Source organism: Oncorhynchus mykiss, chromosome 25 (genome assembly GCF_057628025.1).
Source record: "Oncorhynchus mykiss isolate SJ-2025 chromosome 25, ASM5762802v1, whole genome shotgun sequence".
NCBI lineage: Eukaryota > Metazoa > Chordata > Actinopteri > Salmoniformes > Salmonidae > Oncorhynchus > Oncorhynchus mykiss.
The window spans coordinates 82,286,470-82,302,281 of record NC_143046.1 but is presented as its reverse complement, the minus strand read 5'-3'; the positions used below and the strand labels follow the sequence as shown (position 1 = coordinate 82,302,281).

At 40.9% G+C, this 15,812-nt stretch overlaps 1 protein-coding gene across 18 annotated transcripts in view; it reads right to left on the bottom strand.

The window, feature by feature from the left end:
- Positions 1-289: 289 nt before the first annotated feature.
- Positions 290-15,812, bottom strand: part of LOC110505844 (DNA (cytosine-5)-methyltransferase 3A) — a 62,022-nt gene continuing 46,499 nt past the window's right edge. For 6 of the 18 annotated variants that reach the window (XM_036962603.2, XM_036962607.2, XM_090221288.1 and 3 more), the window contains 10 exons: positions 10,992-11,104; positions 10,540-10,729; positions 10,002-10,086; positions 9,121-9,266; positions 7,853-7,943; positions 7,598-7,746; positions 7,154-7,254; positions 6,718-6,787; positions 6,341-6,459; positions 290-6,033 (listed from right to left, as the gene is read on the bottom strand). In XM_036962603.2, the coding sequence (XP_036818498.2) occupies positions 5,892-6,033; positions 6,341-6,459; positions 6,718-6,787; positions 7,154-7,254; positions 7,598-7,746; positions 7,853-7,943; positions 9,121-9,266; positions 10,002-10,086; positions 10,540-10,729; positions 10,992-11,104 (1,206 nt within the window). In that variant the 3' untranslated portion in view covers positions 290-5,891. Of the gene's footprint in view, positions 6,034-6,336; positions 6,460-6,717; positions 6,788-7,153; positions 7,255-7,597; positions 7,747-7,852; positions 7,944-9,120; positions 9,267-10,001; positions 10,087-10,539; positions 10,730-10,991; positions 11,105-15,812 lie in introns of those variants that run through there. The other 12 variants (XM_036962604.2, XM_090221283.1, XM_090221285.1 and 9 more) reach the window with 5 other exon arrangements.

Below are 15,812 nucleotides of genomic sequence, written 5' to 3'. Positions count from 1 at the left end.
GCTTTGCTTTATCTTGGCCAGGTCACAATTGTAAATAAGAACTTGTTCTCAACTTGCCTACCTGGTTAAATAAAGGTGAAATAAAAAAAATAAAAAAAAATGTCTCTCCGAGATTTTAAAACGGTTTAAAAGTAGGCTTTAGTTTTTACTTTAGTATAGATGTGCAACAATTGTTCCATAGGTAATGTATGTTGTTATGTTGCCAAGAAACCTGATCAAGAATAGTGATCAGATTTTGTATGGTTCAATTTATTCCGGGTACAGGTGAAGAATAACAAGAGCTATCATATTTTTGCACAAAAACAATACATTTATTCAAGTGTTCTCCAGCACAAATACATAAGGAGCCGTTTTCTTATTTCTGGGCACTAAAACATAAGTAATGGGTAAAGGGTGTAGAATGACTGCTACATCTGCTGTATGCACTGATCATCTTAAAGACAAACAACATAGGCCATAAAACAATGAATATGACACAAAAAGAAAGTCACACAGACTGACCTGTCTGATGCATTGGAACAGTGAAATGTCATTAGAATCCTAAATGGCACCCTATTCCCTGTATAGCACACTACTTTTGACTAGTGTCCAATGTAGTGTAGTGCACTATATAGGGAATAGGGTGCCATTTGGGACACAGATTAATATTTGCCAATAATAACAAAAATGACCATCGAAAACAAGACATGGAGGACAGAATATTATGGCACGGAATGTAGGATTAAGAAGCAAAGCGAATGCCAGGTTTCACACATACATTATGCTACAGTAAACGTTATTACTGAAATGCTTTTATTTTTTTGTTATTTCCCATTATGGAGTAAATGGTTTTTCCAACAGATAAGCACCAACCAACTACAGCAATTTCTAGTCTAAAACAATATAGGAAACTCATTATTATTTATATTTTTTTCAAGTCAAAAGTTCAAATGTATTTGTTAATATATGCATCCTATGAGAGTGAAATAATGGTGCTTTTCCATCATACTACAAGGAAGTTAAAAACAGTCATTGTCAAGACAAGTTTTATTTCCCTTCCAAAACAAATATGTTTTTTCTTGATTAGATAAAATGTTTAGCACCGTCAGAAACACCTACAATCCTTCTTTATAGTTGTTATAAAAATAAACAAAAGGCAAAACAACCAACATTATGTAGGGCTGTGCAGTGAAGTAGAGACCGTTGCATCTTAAAGCTGTCATTATTAGGCTAAAGATCACTTGACACATTTAAACTGGATTCACTCAGGACTCACTCAAAAACATCAAAAAAACAAATCAAACAAATGAACAGTACTAGAAGGCAACACTTGGAGTCTACCCTCTAATGCTTCATAGCTTATTTTGATATTTAAAAAAAATAATAATATTTTACTTGATTTTCTTTTTACTTTTTCACCTAATCTTTTTTTTCTTCTAATTCCATGATATATATTAGCAAAGAATTATATTTGTACATCTCATAGGTAATTCAAAAAGATAAAAACAAATCAAAAACAGTGACAGGAAAACTCTATGTACAAACTGTACAAGGGGCATGGTCATTTACTATAGGGAAAGGGAATTAACATCAATGTCAACACAACGCATAAGGATTCCTGCAAACCCAATGTCCGAAGTTCAACTAAAACGGTGGAAAGGATACGATAAGGTCACTTAAGAACTTAATCATGTATGAAACTACATTTATGAAATGAAGTCATTTTGAATATTTAGATAGGACATTGGTAAGTCATAATCTCTGCTACTGTATTTTTTCTGGTCACCATTCACTCTTCAGTTTTGAGTTCTGAAAAACTCATTTCTAAATCGTCCACAAATGTAAAAATGAATTCCCAGCAATTCTACACGTCTTGCCATGGGGCGTAGAGAAAACGTTGCAGTTTTAAATAAAGTTTTCTGCAATTCTATCTTGCCATGGGGCAGAGAATTATTTTTGCAATTTCATCACACATTTCATGCAATTCTACTCATTTTGCCATGGGGCAGAGAATTATTTTTACAATTTCATCACACATTTCATGCAATTCTACTCATTTTGCCATGGGGCAGAGAATTTATTTTTCAGTTTTATAGCTAATTTCCTGCACTTCTATCCATTTTGCCAAAATTTAGAGTGAGAATTACTAACCAACTAAATGGGGCCCCCTTGAAGTCAGGGCCCTAGGCACGTGCCCTGCTTGCCCGGTCAGTATTTGGCCATGACTACTCAAGTTTAGATAGCAGGCTAGACTAACTACCAATCTAAAAATGGTTAGCTGACATGGCCAATTGAGTGACTGTCAGTGACTGACATAACAAAAGAAAAACTGCAGAATGATGCCCAACCAAAATTCTAAATTGCACCTGGTGTATTGTACTATTCGTACTTTCAATAGTAAGTTCAGACCCCGACTGAGTTCCTAAAAAAAAAAAAAAAACGCTTATGCCTGGAGCAGGCCCTGTAATCAGTTTGAAAATCTGTCTCTATCACTCTCGCTTTTTCTAATTATTTGAGGTCTACAAGAGGAAGGTGCAGAGGACATTGCATCTGCGGTCTGGTATTCCTTTGGAAAGGTAACGTTACAAACATACGGTATAACATAGTTCCTTAACTCTGTTTTAAATTCTACAATGTCTTTTTTTATCCAGAGAATGACATACTGAATTACGGCTTTCAACAGAAGACAATATGATAATGGAGCACATCAATCATTTTCTATGAATCTACTGTACATTGAGTAGGATCAATAATCAATCGTTTCCATGGATACATGGATTTAACATAATTCTATGAGTCCATTCTTCCACTTCTATTGGCACAGCCCTACTGTATAGAAAACATACTGTATTACACAGCTGTAGAACAGTTCACATCATAAAAACAACATTTCACAAGAAAAACCAAGAAGAAACATTTTAAAATACTGAAGAAAAAAAAAGTATACATATAAAAAAGTGCTTTATAATGTTGGTAAAACAGCACAAAATCGCTATAAAAAGGTAGAAGAACATTGTGAAGCCGCACCATTTTGTTAGAAGATTTGCACCTGACAGTATGTAGTTTGCAGGGGTGAAAAAGGGAAGGAGAGAGTCTTTACTTTATTGTGGAAACCCCAGGCCATCTGCCCTCCCTCCAGTCCAACCACCGTGCTCACTAACAGTTGTACAGTAATGACGTTAGAAAAAAGCATCACCACAGACTTTGATCTTAAGGTATTTTGTTGTTGTTGTAACGACAGAATGCATCACCGCCCATGTGGCTAGCTTCATGTTGTGTTTGTGCAGAGTCAGACACAGGCATGCATGGGGGGGGGGGGCCTGAGTTTACATGTAGCAAGGCTTGAACAATTATTTCAAAAACCCCAGTAGAATTGATGTTTATAAAAGCTGTAAAACAGAAAAGAGGAGGATATGGCATATTGTTCTGCAGTCTACTGTCACCACACCTTTAATCGGCACTTTGAAATCATTTAAATGTACTAAAATAACACAGAACTTCTTTAAATAGTGAAAACATTACACTGAAGAAGAAAAAAAAAACGTAAAAAAAAAAATTCCCATCTTGTCTAAAGTGTAGTGCCTGTGCCACATGACCTGTGATGCTTCCTATCGTCGTGAAGCACCATGGTATTGTAACCATTTTACAGTAGTACCTTTACCTTCAGTTAACTGTGTATATAAACTTTAAACAAAGAGGTATATGTGATCTGATGTTTTGGATTCATTAAGACACAGCTTTCTATGACACTGAAGACAATCACCCTTTTTCACTTTAGTTCTGCGAGGCTCAGTAGCTGGAGGAATCAAAACTCGACATGACTATACTATCGCTGGCTTGCTTTACCCACTTCAGATATTGGCCAATAGAAAATCATGCCTACACAGCCAATATCTTTCACATACAGTGCCTTGCGAAAGTATTCGTCCCCCTTGAACTTTGCGACCTTTTGCCACATTTCAGGCTTCAAACATAAAGATATAAAACTGTATTTTTTTGTGAAGAATCAACAACAAGTGGGACACAATCATGAAGTGGAACGACATTTATTGGATATTTCTAACTTTTTTAACAAATCAAAAACTGAAAAATTGGGCGTGCAAAATTATTCAGCCCCCTTAAGTTAATACTTTGTAGCGCCACCTTTTGCTGCGATTACAGCTGTAAGTCGCTTGGGGTATGTCTCTATCAGTTTTGCACATCGAGAGACTGACATTTTTTCCCATTCCTCCTTGCAAAACAGCTCGAGCTCAGTGAGGTTGGATGGAGAGCATTTGTGAACAGCAGTTTTCAGTTCTTTCCACAGATTCTCGATTGGATTCAGGTCTGGACTTTGACTTGGCCATTCTAACACCTGGATATGTTTATTTTTGAACCATTCCATTGTAGATTTTGCTTTATGTTTTGGATCATTGTCTTGTTGGAAGACAAATCTCCGTCCCAGTCTCAGGTCTTTTGCAGACTCCATCAGGTTTTCTTCCAGAATGGTCCTGTATTTGGCTCCATCCATCTTCCCATCAATTTTAACCATCTTCCCTGTCCCTGCTGAAGAAAAGCAGGCCCAAACCATGATGCTGCCACCACCATGTTTGACAGTGGGGATGGTGTGTTCAGCTGTGTTGCTTTTACGCCAAACATAACGTTCTGCATCTGACCAGAGCACCTTCTTCCACATGTTTGGTGTGTCTCCCAGGTGGCTTGTGGCAAACTTTAAACGACATTTTTTATGGATATCTTTAAGAAATGGCTTTCTTCTTGCCACTCTTCCATAAAGGCCAGATTTGTGCAATATACGACTGATTGTTGTCCTATGGACAGAGTCTCCCACCTCAGCTGTAGATCTCTGCAGTTCATCCAGAGTGATCATGGGCCTCTTGGCTGCATCTCTGATCAGTCTTCTCCTTGTATGAGCTGAAAGTTTAGAGGGACGGCCAGGTCTTGGTAGATTTGCAGTGGTCTGATACTCCTTCCATTTCAATATTATCGCTTCCTTGGGATGTTTAAAGCTTGGGAAATCTTTTTGTATCCAAATCCGGCTTTAAACTTCTTCACAACAGTATCTCGGACCTGCCTGGTGTGTTCCTTGTTCTTCATGATGCTCTCTGTGCTTTTAACGGACCTCTGAGACTATCACAGTGCAGGTGCATTTATACGGAGACTTGATTACACACAGGTGGATTGTATTTATCATCATTAGTCATTTAGGTCAACATTGGATCATTCAGAGATCCTCACTGAACTTCTGGAGAGAGTTTGCTGCACTGAAAGTAAAGGGGCTGAATAATTTTGCACACCCAATTTTTCAGTTTTTGATTTGTTAAAAAAGTTTGAAATATCCAATAAATGTCGTTCCACTTCATGATTGTGTCCCACTTGTTGTTGATTCTTCACAAAAAAATACAGTTTTATATCTTTAGGTTTGAAGCCTGAAATGTGGCAAAAGGTCGCAAAGTTCAAGGGGGCCGAATACTTTCGCAAGGCACTGTACATACTGTACATACAGTATCATCAACTCTCTTTCAGATCTTTTCCAATCATCCAATCCTAGTCCTTATTCTAAAAGCCACACAGATCCTAGTTTCTTCTTTCTCAGTGCCTTGAGAAGAAAGCCTTGTCTCAAGTATAGCTTGCACAAATAAATCAATTTAAAAAATACTGGATAACACTGCTAAAAGGTAAAATGACATATACATATTAAATAGAATAAGAAGTACATTTCAAATTACAAGAAATAATTTGAAATATTTACTTTCATGATGTTTTTCTTGCCTGGGAAATGATTCCAGGTACCAGGGAGTAGTATAATTTCACCAATGCTCATGTTTCTGGTTACAACATTAGTTCTATGTTTGTGATGGTCTAGTTAAGTCAAGTCTTGTTAAACGCAGGTGGTCTTGTTGAGTCAAGTCTTGTTAAACGCAGGCAAAATATTCTTTGAGTGGTGCAAACAAGTGTCGGATGACCGGTACACTCCACGACCTTCCCAGAAGCCTTTGCCTGGCCAGCCGACTCATGTTGGACACGTCTGTGTAATGGACTGGGAAGCCAAACACCCTGGGGAAGGAGACAGTAACCAGACAGCCACCAGAGGGAACAAGAGACAGAGAGACAGACAGCGCAGGAGACAGATGGATAAATACAGAGGGACAAAGAGAGGATAGAGAATTAGTGACATAGGACTATGTTTTCACGTGAGATTGACTTTAGGTCCTTTATAGAAGGCTACATTGGAATCATATATATCACTTTCTGTAAGGGAATCATTTTATAATAAAGATGTATGCCACTGTGAAAAACTGCTCATAATAAAGTCATTTAATTATGGTATGATTAATGAATTTGAAAGGTAATCAGTTCCTACCTCTCCATCTCAGTGCACCAAAGAATGTCCTCCTTCTCGTTCATGAAGACGGGAAAGTGCTGGTCTTTACCCTGCTTAATGGAATTAGAGCGAGTGGTGATGGTCCTCACTTTGCCAAACTGAGGGGAAACCAGATGGTGAACACACTAAGTGGCTGGTGCATAAGAATAGGACAACCAAGAATTGTTTACAGACCAAATTGTTCATATGACCAAACATTTAATTTGACTGTTCAAAAGGTACTCACACTCAACTTATTTTTTTCTTGAACTAAGTTAATCAAATTAATGAACTATATAAATGACATATTTGGCCATATGCATAATTTGTACAATAAAAAAAAAAAATACAGCTACAAAAATAGATGAATAAGTGACCTTCGCTGTTCTGCCGTGCTCCAAACAGTCCTGAAGGTCTAGTCTGTCAGTGAACATGGCCGTCAAGGGCCTGAAGAGGAATACAGATGGAAAAGTAAGAGATGTGTGAAAATACAGAGTGAGAGAGAGAGACAGCGAGAGAGAGAGAGGGCGAGTGAAAGAGAGAGTAAGAGCGAGAGAAAGAGAGTGAGTGAGCGAGAGGAGGAGAGCATGAGAGAGAGAGGAGAGAGAGAGAGAGAGAGAGAGAGAGGGGAGAGAGAGAGAGCGTGAGAGAGAGAGGGAGAGAGAGCGTGAGAGAGAGAGGGGAGAGAGAGAGAGAGAGAGGGGAGAGATAAAAAAGGTGATCAGGATTATTTAGTTCCTGGGTTTGACTGGCTCAGGAACTAGCCCAGGTATAAATTGCTTTAGGTGACAGGCTCGCTGTTTCTTCCCTCACCGTTCTCTCACCAACCTGTTCATGCCAGGCAGGTTGCCCCAGAAGTAGCGAGCACGGTGGGCAGCAGTCACCTCCTTGGCATCGATCATTACCGGGTTACACTGGAAGAGGAGAGACAGGATATTCATTTAACCTTTATTTAACCAGGTTATTGAAGACACATTCTCTTTTGCAATAATTACCAGAAGAATGTAGTGAAGATAATATTTTGTATAAGGAAAATGTCATACAATGATCAATTAATATGTTTAAATTAACAGTTTAAACTGCTCCTTCATAACCTAACTAGTATATTGACAGCATGCACTGTCAATTATCACCACTAGGCATTCATTATACGTGAATCCATATTCCACTGGATGACTGATATACATGACTTACATGACTGAAATATAGTATCATTTGTTCTTCTAGAAGTTATATAGTCTCTGTAAAGGAACAAACCTCTAGAAAGCGAGAGATGTCCCTCTTGTCACTGACGCCCATTGCCACCACGTTTTCAAAGAGCCAGAAGAACGGTCGGTTGTCGCCCTCTTTGGGCCGAGCCTCGTGCAGCAGGCGGTAGAACTCAAAGAACAGCCGACCAGTGCCCTCTACAGGACAGACAGAGAAGGACAGGCATATGAAATTCAGCTACAGGAAATAAGTCTTCAGCAGGCCCAGAACACAAGTGATAAATGGTAAAGAGTTGTCACCTACCATAAAGACCCTTCCTAGCTGGGTTGACAATAGAGAGGTCGTTACACGGACTTCCACCAATCACTAAGTCAAAGGGGCCCCACTCGTGTAACTGTTAACGAGGGAGAGAGAGAACAGGAAAACAACGAGAGAAAGGAGGAGGACAGGAGATAAGAAAGACAAAATAGACTGATTATTCAACTAAGAGACACATTTTGTGTTATATGAAGTGTTATTGTAATAACTCTCACTGATAGGCACCTTACAATCTTTCTCATTTGGGATATCCTTATTAAGAGACTGTGGCTAGGGCGTTCGTCTTTGAGCCAGGCTATTGGGATATCCTTATTGAGAGACTGTGGCTAGGGCGTTCGTCTTTGAGCCAGGCTATTGGGATATCCTTATTGAGAGACTGTGGCTAGGGCGTTCGTCTTTGAGCCAGGCTATTGGGATATCCTTATTGAGAGACTGTGGCTAGGATGTTCGTCTTTGAGCCAGGCTATTGGGATATCCTTATTGAGAGACTGTGGCTAGGGCGTTCGTCTTTGAGCCAGGCTATTGGGATATCCTTATTGAGAGACTGTGGCTAGGGCGTTCGTCTTTGAGCCAGGCTATTGGGATATCCTTATTAAGAGACTGTGGCTAGGATGTTCGTCTTTGAGCCAGGCTATTGGGATATCCTTATTGAGAGACTGTGGCTAGGGCGTTGGTCTTTGAGCCAGGCTATTGGGATATCCTTATTGAGAGACTGTGGCTAGGGCGTTCGTCTTTGAGCCAGGCTATTGGGATATCCTTATTTAAGAGACTGTGGCTAGGGCGTTCGTCTTTGAGCCAGGCTATTGGGATATCCTTATTGAGAGACTGTGGCTAGGACGTTCATCTTTGAGCCAGGCTATTGGGATATCCTTATTGAGAGACTGTGGCTAGGGCGTTCGTCTTTGAGCCAGGCTATTGGGATATCCTTATTGAGAGACTGTGGCTAGGGAGTTCTTCTTTGAGCCAGGCTATTGGGATATCCTTATTGAGAGACTGTGGCTAGGATGTTCATCTTTGAGCCAGGCTATTGGGATATCCTTATTGAGAGACTGTGGCTAGGGCGTTCGTCTTTGAGCCAGGCTATTGGGATATCCTTATTGAGAGACTGTGGCTAGGATGTTCGTCTTTGAGCCAGGCTATTGGGATATCCTTATTGAGAGACTCTGGCTAGGGTGTTCGTCTTTGAGCCAGGCTATTGGGAGTGACCTTGATCTAGTCTCACAGTTCATAACGTTATACTGTATGATACTCACATGTTTGCGTGTGACGTTCCTCACGTCGCCCACGTACATGATGCGTCCCTGATGCCTGACGATGCCCACCGTGATAGAGTCCTCACACACCTCCGACGCCACATAGCGCTCCACCTGGATACCTAGCTCCTTTAGCACCAGCAGACCTAAAGGTCAGAGGTCAATGAGTTCAAACAGTAGCATGTTGTTGCTCTTTTGATGGACGCCATGACTTCCTGGACAACACTGACAGTTGTTGCTGAGTGGATTATCCTGGTTAAATAGAGTGGATGATTCTATTTATATAATGATTAACTTGAAATTGATGAACTGAATGACAGAATACAGACACAACGCTGAAGGTCTGGCCTGAGGCGCACCATTAATTAGCATTCACAGTGGTTGCCTTTTCTTTTTACAGGAGTGGGAATTCCAACTTCTTTTGTATTTTTGTGTGGTTTTATTAAACAGATAGGGAAGTGAAGGACAGATAGGAAAGGTATGAGAAGTGCACTGCTAGACAATATGGTTAAACAGCATACTGTGTGGATTAGTTTTCTATCTATCTATCCATCCATCCATCCATCCATCCATCCATCCATTCATTCATTCATTCATCCATCCATCCATCCATCCATCCATCCATCCATCCATCCATCCATCCATCCATCCATCCGTCCATCCATCCATCCATCCATCCATCCATCCATCCATCCATCCAAGACAGTCAGTGTAGTAAATATAGTCATGAGTTAGGGGGCCAGTCCCAGTGAAACCTGAGGCGGGCAGAACGTTTTGTAGAGACAGAGACTTTCAGAGGGTTTTGTGTCAAGGAGAGGAGAGGAGGAGAAAGAGAGGGGAAGAAGGAGAGAAGAGAACAGGAGGGGAGAGTCCTGTCTAACCTGTTGCTATGCCGTCGAACAGTGACAGGACACGAATCGGTTGTCTCTTCTCTGCCATGACTGGAGGGTAAAGCTTTGGTTGTTCCTGTGAAACAATAGAGAGAGAGAGAGAGAGAGAGAGAGAGAGAGAGAGAGAGAGAGAGAGAAGATACGGCTCAGTTTTGACCCAGAGGAGAGGGAGCCTGGAATGACTTCAGCTGTCTCTAATGTGTGAAGCCCTATTCATAGAGCCCCATAGCTGTGATAATCTGCCTGCTCATTGTTGCAGATTTAGGGAGATACACACTGTGTGTCACAATGGAACATAGACTCACTGTGGCTCTGTGGCTTCTTTATTTTGATTTGTTATTTTATTTATACATTTTTTACTTCAGGTTATTTTAGTAAATACTTTCTTAACACTTATTTTTCTTAAAACTGCATTGTTGGTTAAGGGCTTGTAAGTAAGCATTTCACTGTTGTATTCGGCGCATGTGACATTTTTTTTTGATTTGGGTGTGAACTTCACACACACAGCTAGTACTGAGGTACTACTCACAAAATCTTGGTCGTGATTGTTAGCGAAGAAGTGCTGTAGACGGCAGGGCCAATCAGTGTGACGCTCCAGCAGGCCGAACACTCCCTTCTGGCCCTTCTCACACATGTAGCAGCACCAGGGATCCTCTTTTATAGCTATCTGTGCTGCACCTGGCCCCACAAGTAGGTCAACACACTCCACACAGAAACACCTGGAGGGGACAGAGGGAAGTGTGTTATTACACTGCTAGACACTTGTACACACACACACACACACACGGACACACACAATCACACAAACGTAAGAACGAACATACTGTACACACACAATGCACAAAGACACACACACTTATGCAAACCATCAAGATAAACGTAAACTGGCACACTCTTAACACACCGAGTGAATCACACAAGTTAATGAACAATAACACACATATTTGTGAACTCAGAATCATATGAAAGTAGTCCACTCACCTGCAGCAGTTGTTGTTCCCACACATGAGAACCTCTCGTCCCCCACAGCAGATGGTGCAGTATGACTGGTAACCATCGTCATCATACTGATATGCACATTCTAGAAAGCAGTTCTGGAACACAGTGAACAAGACACTTCCGCTTTGAGATTCGCTTGTAATGATATGCGCTCTATAAGCTGAATCACATTATTGTCAATATTATTATTAAAAGAACAACAAGTAGCAATGAGAAAACCAGTGTGAACACTAAGTATCATTGACTCACAGAGAACACTGACTGTGTACTAAAAGGTTTGTTGTGTTTGAAATAGCCTTATTGTTAACACATTATGTGCTTAGTGATTCTGTAAGCCTTTCCTGTAAGCTGTGTTTGTGTTTTGGTAACAGAGAGCTTTAAGATAGGGCTTAAAACCTAGAGGGGGGTTAGACCAGGGTCCATATCAAGCATCTCAGAATAAGAGTGCTGAATCATGTCCAACCTGTCCTTGTAATCTTATTTATTGTGATCTAAAAGCAAAACTGATCTGAACTTTATAATAACCATTTAATTATAAACTGATCTGAACTTTATAATAACCATTTAATTATAAACTGATCTGAACTTTATAATAACCATTTAATTATAAACTGATCTGAACTTTATAATAACCATTTAATTATAAACCGATCTGAACTTTATAATAACCATTTAATTATAAACTGATCTGAACTTTATAATAACCATTTAATTATAAACCGATCTGAACTTTATAATAACCATTTAATTATAAACTGATCTGAACTTTATAATAACCATTTAATTATAAACTGATCTGAACTTTATAATAACCATTTAATTATAAACTGATCTGAACTTTATAATAACCATTTAATTATAAACTGATCTGAACTTTATAATAACCATTTAATTATAAACTGATCTGAACTTTATAATAACCGTTTAATTATAAACTGATCTGAACTTTATAATAACCATTTAATTATAAACTGATCTGAACTTTATAATAACCATTTAATTATTTTTTCACCGGGACGCTTTATCTGGTTAGGGTTAGGGGTTAGGTTTATGGTTAGGGTTAGGGGTTAGGTTTATGGTTAGGGTTAGGGGTAGGGTTAGGGGTTAGGGGCAGGATTAGGGGCAGGGGTAGGGTTAGGGGTAGTGTTAGGGTTGGGGGTAGGGTTAGGGGTAGTGTTAGGGGTAGGGGTAGGGTTAGTGGTAGGGTTAGGGGTAGGATTAGGGGTGGTGTTAGGGTTAGGGGTAGGGTTAGGGGTTAGGGGCAGGATTAGGGGTAGGGGTAGGGTTAGGGGTAGTGTTAGGGGTAGGGGTAGTGTTAGGGTTAGGGGTAGGGTTAGGGGTAGGGCTACCGACGTAAAGGCTAATCTGAAGAGGGTACTGGCTAAGGTTAAAACTGTAGAGTGTAGAGAGTATAGGGATATTGTTATCCACGTTGGCACCAACGATGTTCGGATGAAACAGTCAGAGGTCACGAAGCACAACATAGCTTCAGTGTGTAAATCAGCTAGAAAGATGTGTCGGCATCGAGTAATTATCTCTGGCCCCCTCCCAGTTAGGGGGAGTGATGAGCTCTACAGCAGAGTCTCACAACTCAATCGCTTGTTGAAAACTGTTTTCTGCCCCTCCCAAAACATAGAATGTGTAGATAATTGGCCCTCTTTCTGGGACTCATCCACAAACAGGACCAAGCCTGGCCTGCTGAGGGGTGATGGTCTCCATTCTAGCTGGAGTGGTGCTCTCATCTTATCTACCAACATAGACAGGGCTCTAACTCCTCTGGCTCCACAATAAGATAGGGTGCTGTCAGCCAGCCTGCCAGGTTAGTGGAGTCTGCCATTAGCACAGTCAGAGTAGTCAGCTCAGCTTTCCCCATTGAAACCGTGTCTGTGCCTCGATCAAGGTTGGGCAAAACTAAACATGGCGGAATTCGCTTTAGCAATCTCAAGACCTCCTCCACTAAAGACCTCCTCCATTCCTGTCATTGTTGAAAGAGATGGTGATATCTCACATCTCAAAATAGGGCTACTTAATGTTAGATCCCTCATTTCCAAGGTAGTTATAGTCAATGAAGTAATCACTGATCATAATCTTGATGTGATTGGCCAGACTGAAACATGGCTTAAGCCTGATGAATTTACTGTGTTAAATGAGGCCTCTCCTTTTACAACAAAAAAATGACTGCGTTTTCGTCTTTTGAGCTTCTAGTCACGACATCTATGCAGCCTACTCAATCCCTTTTTATAGCTACTGTTTTCCTCACTGAGTTCCCTGAATTCCTATCGGACTTTGTAGTCATAGCAGATACTATTCACATTTTTGGTGACAGAGTCCACAGACCCACTCCAAAAGGCTTTCGGAGCCATCATCGACTCAGTGGGTTTTGTCCAACATGTCTCCAGACCTACTCACTGCCACAGTCATACTCCGGACCTAGTTTTGTCCCGTGGAATAAATATTGTGGATCTTAATGTTTTTCCTCATTATCCTGGACTATCGGACCACCATATTATTACGTTTGCAATCGCAACAAATGATCTGCTCAGACCCCAACCAAGGATCATTAAAAGTCGTGCTATAAATTCTCGGACAACCCAAAGATTCCTAGATGCCCTTCCAGACTCCCTCCACCTTCCCAAGGATGTCAGAGTACAAAAATCGGTTAACCACCTAACTGAGGAACTAAATGTAACCTTGAATAATACCCTAGATGTAGTCGCACCCCAAAAAAACATTTGTCACAAGAAACTAGCTCCCTGGTATACAGAAAATATCTGACACCTGAAGGGGAAGCATGCTTCCAGAAAATACCTGAGCCCTGAAGGGGAAGCATGCTTCCAGAAAATACCTGAGCCCTGAAGGGGATGCTTCCAGAAAATACCTGAGCCCTGAAGGGGAAGCTTCCAGAAAATACCTGAGCCCTGAAGGGGAAGCTTCCAGAAAATACCTGAGCCCTGAAGGGGAAGCATGCTTCCAGAAAATTGGAATGGAAATGGCGCTACACCAAACTGGAAGACTTCCAACCAGCTTGGAAAGACAGTACCGTGCAATATTGAAGAGCCCTCACTGCTGCTCAATCATCCTATTTTTCCAACTTAATTGAGGAGAATAAGAACAATCCCCACCAAAAATGTGGTACTGTTGCAAAGCTAACTAAAAAGCAGCATTCCCAAGAAAGGATGGCTTTCACTTCAGCAGTGATGAATTGATAAACTTCCTTGATGAAAAGATCATGATCATTAGAAAGCAAATTACGGACTCCTCTCTGAATCTGCGTATTTCTCCAAAGCTCAGTTGTCCTGAGTCTGCACAATACTGACAGGATCTAGGGTCAATGGACACGCTCAAGTTTTTTTATCCTATATCTCTTGTGTCAAGCTCGTCGAAATCGTGGAAATGTCCGGACCAAGGTGCAGCGTGGTGAGCGTACATTTTACTTTTTTTTTTTTTTTAAATGTCGCCAACAAAACAAGAAACAACAAAAACGAACATGAAGCTTACTAGGGTTATACAGGCCACTAACAAAGACAACTTCCCACAAAATACAAAAGGAAAAAAGGCTGCCTAAGTATGATTCCCAATCAGAGACAACGATAGACAGCTGTCCCTGATTGAGAACCATACCCGGACAAAACATAGAAACACAGAACATAGAGTTTCCCACCCGAGTCACACCCTGACCAACCAAACATAGAGAATAAAAAGATCTCTACGGTCAGGGCGTGACATCTTGACATATTCATGAAAATAGTCATGGCCTCTCTTGAAAAATGCAAACATTGACCCAGAAAATTAAAAAAACTATCAGCCTATATCGAATCTCCAACTCCTCTCAAAAGACAAACAATGTATACGAAATGCTCCACCACAACACTGAGACTGCACTCATGAAGGTGGTACATTACCTTTTGATGGCATCAGACCAAGGCTCTGCATCTGTCCTCGTGCTCCGAGACCTTAGTGCTGCTTTTGATACCATAGATCACTACATTCTTTTGGAGAGATTGTAAACCGTTATTGGTCTACACGGACAAGTTCTGGCCTGGTTTAGATCTTATCTGTCGGAAAGATATCAGTTTGTCTCTGTGGATGGTTTGTCCTCTGACAAATCAATTGTAAGTTTTGGTGTTCCTCAAGGTTCTGTTTTAGGACCACTATTGTTTTTGCTATACACCTCTTGGTGATGTCATTCGTAAAAAATATTTCTATTTTTTGTATATTTTATTCTTTTTTTTTTACCCCTTTTTCTCCCCAATTTAGTGGTAGCCAATTGGTAGTTAGTCTTGTCCCATCGCTGCAACTCCCGTACGGACTCGGGAGAAGCAACAGTTGAGAGCTGTGCGTCCTCCGAAACACAACCCAACCAAGCCGCACTGCTTCTTGACACAACACCCGCTTAACCCAGAAGCCAGCCGCACCAACGTGTAGGAGGAAACACTGTATACCTGGCAACCGTGTCAGCGTGCATTGCACCCGGCCCGAGTCGCTAGTGCGCGATGGGACAATAATATTGTTGCCGTCCAAACCCTCCCCTAAGCCAAACGACGCTGGGCCAATTGTGCACTGCCCCATGGGTCTCCTGGTTGCGGCCGGCTGCGACAGAGCCTGGACACGAACCAGGATCTCTGGTGGCACAGCTAGCACTGCGATGCAATGCCTTAGACCACTGCGCCACTAGGGAGGCTGTCATTCGGAAACATTATGTTAACTTTTACTGCTATGTGGATGATACACAGCTGTACATTTCGATGAAACACGGTGAAGCCCCAAAATTGCCCTCCCTGGAAGTCTGTGTTTCAGACATAT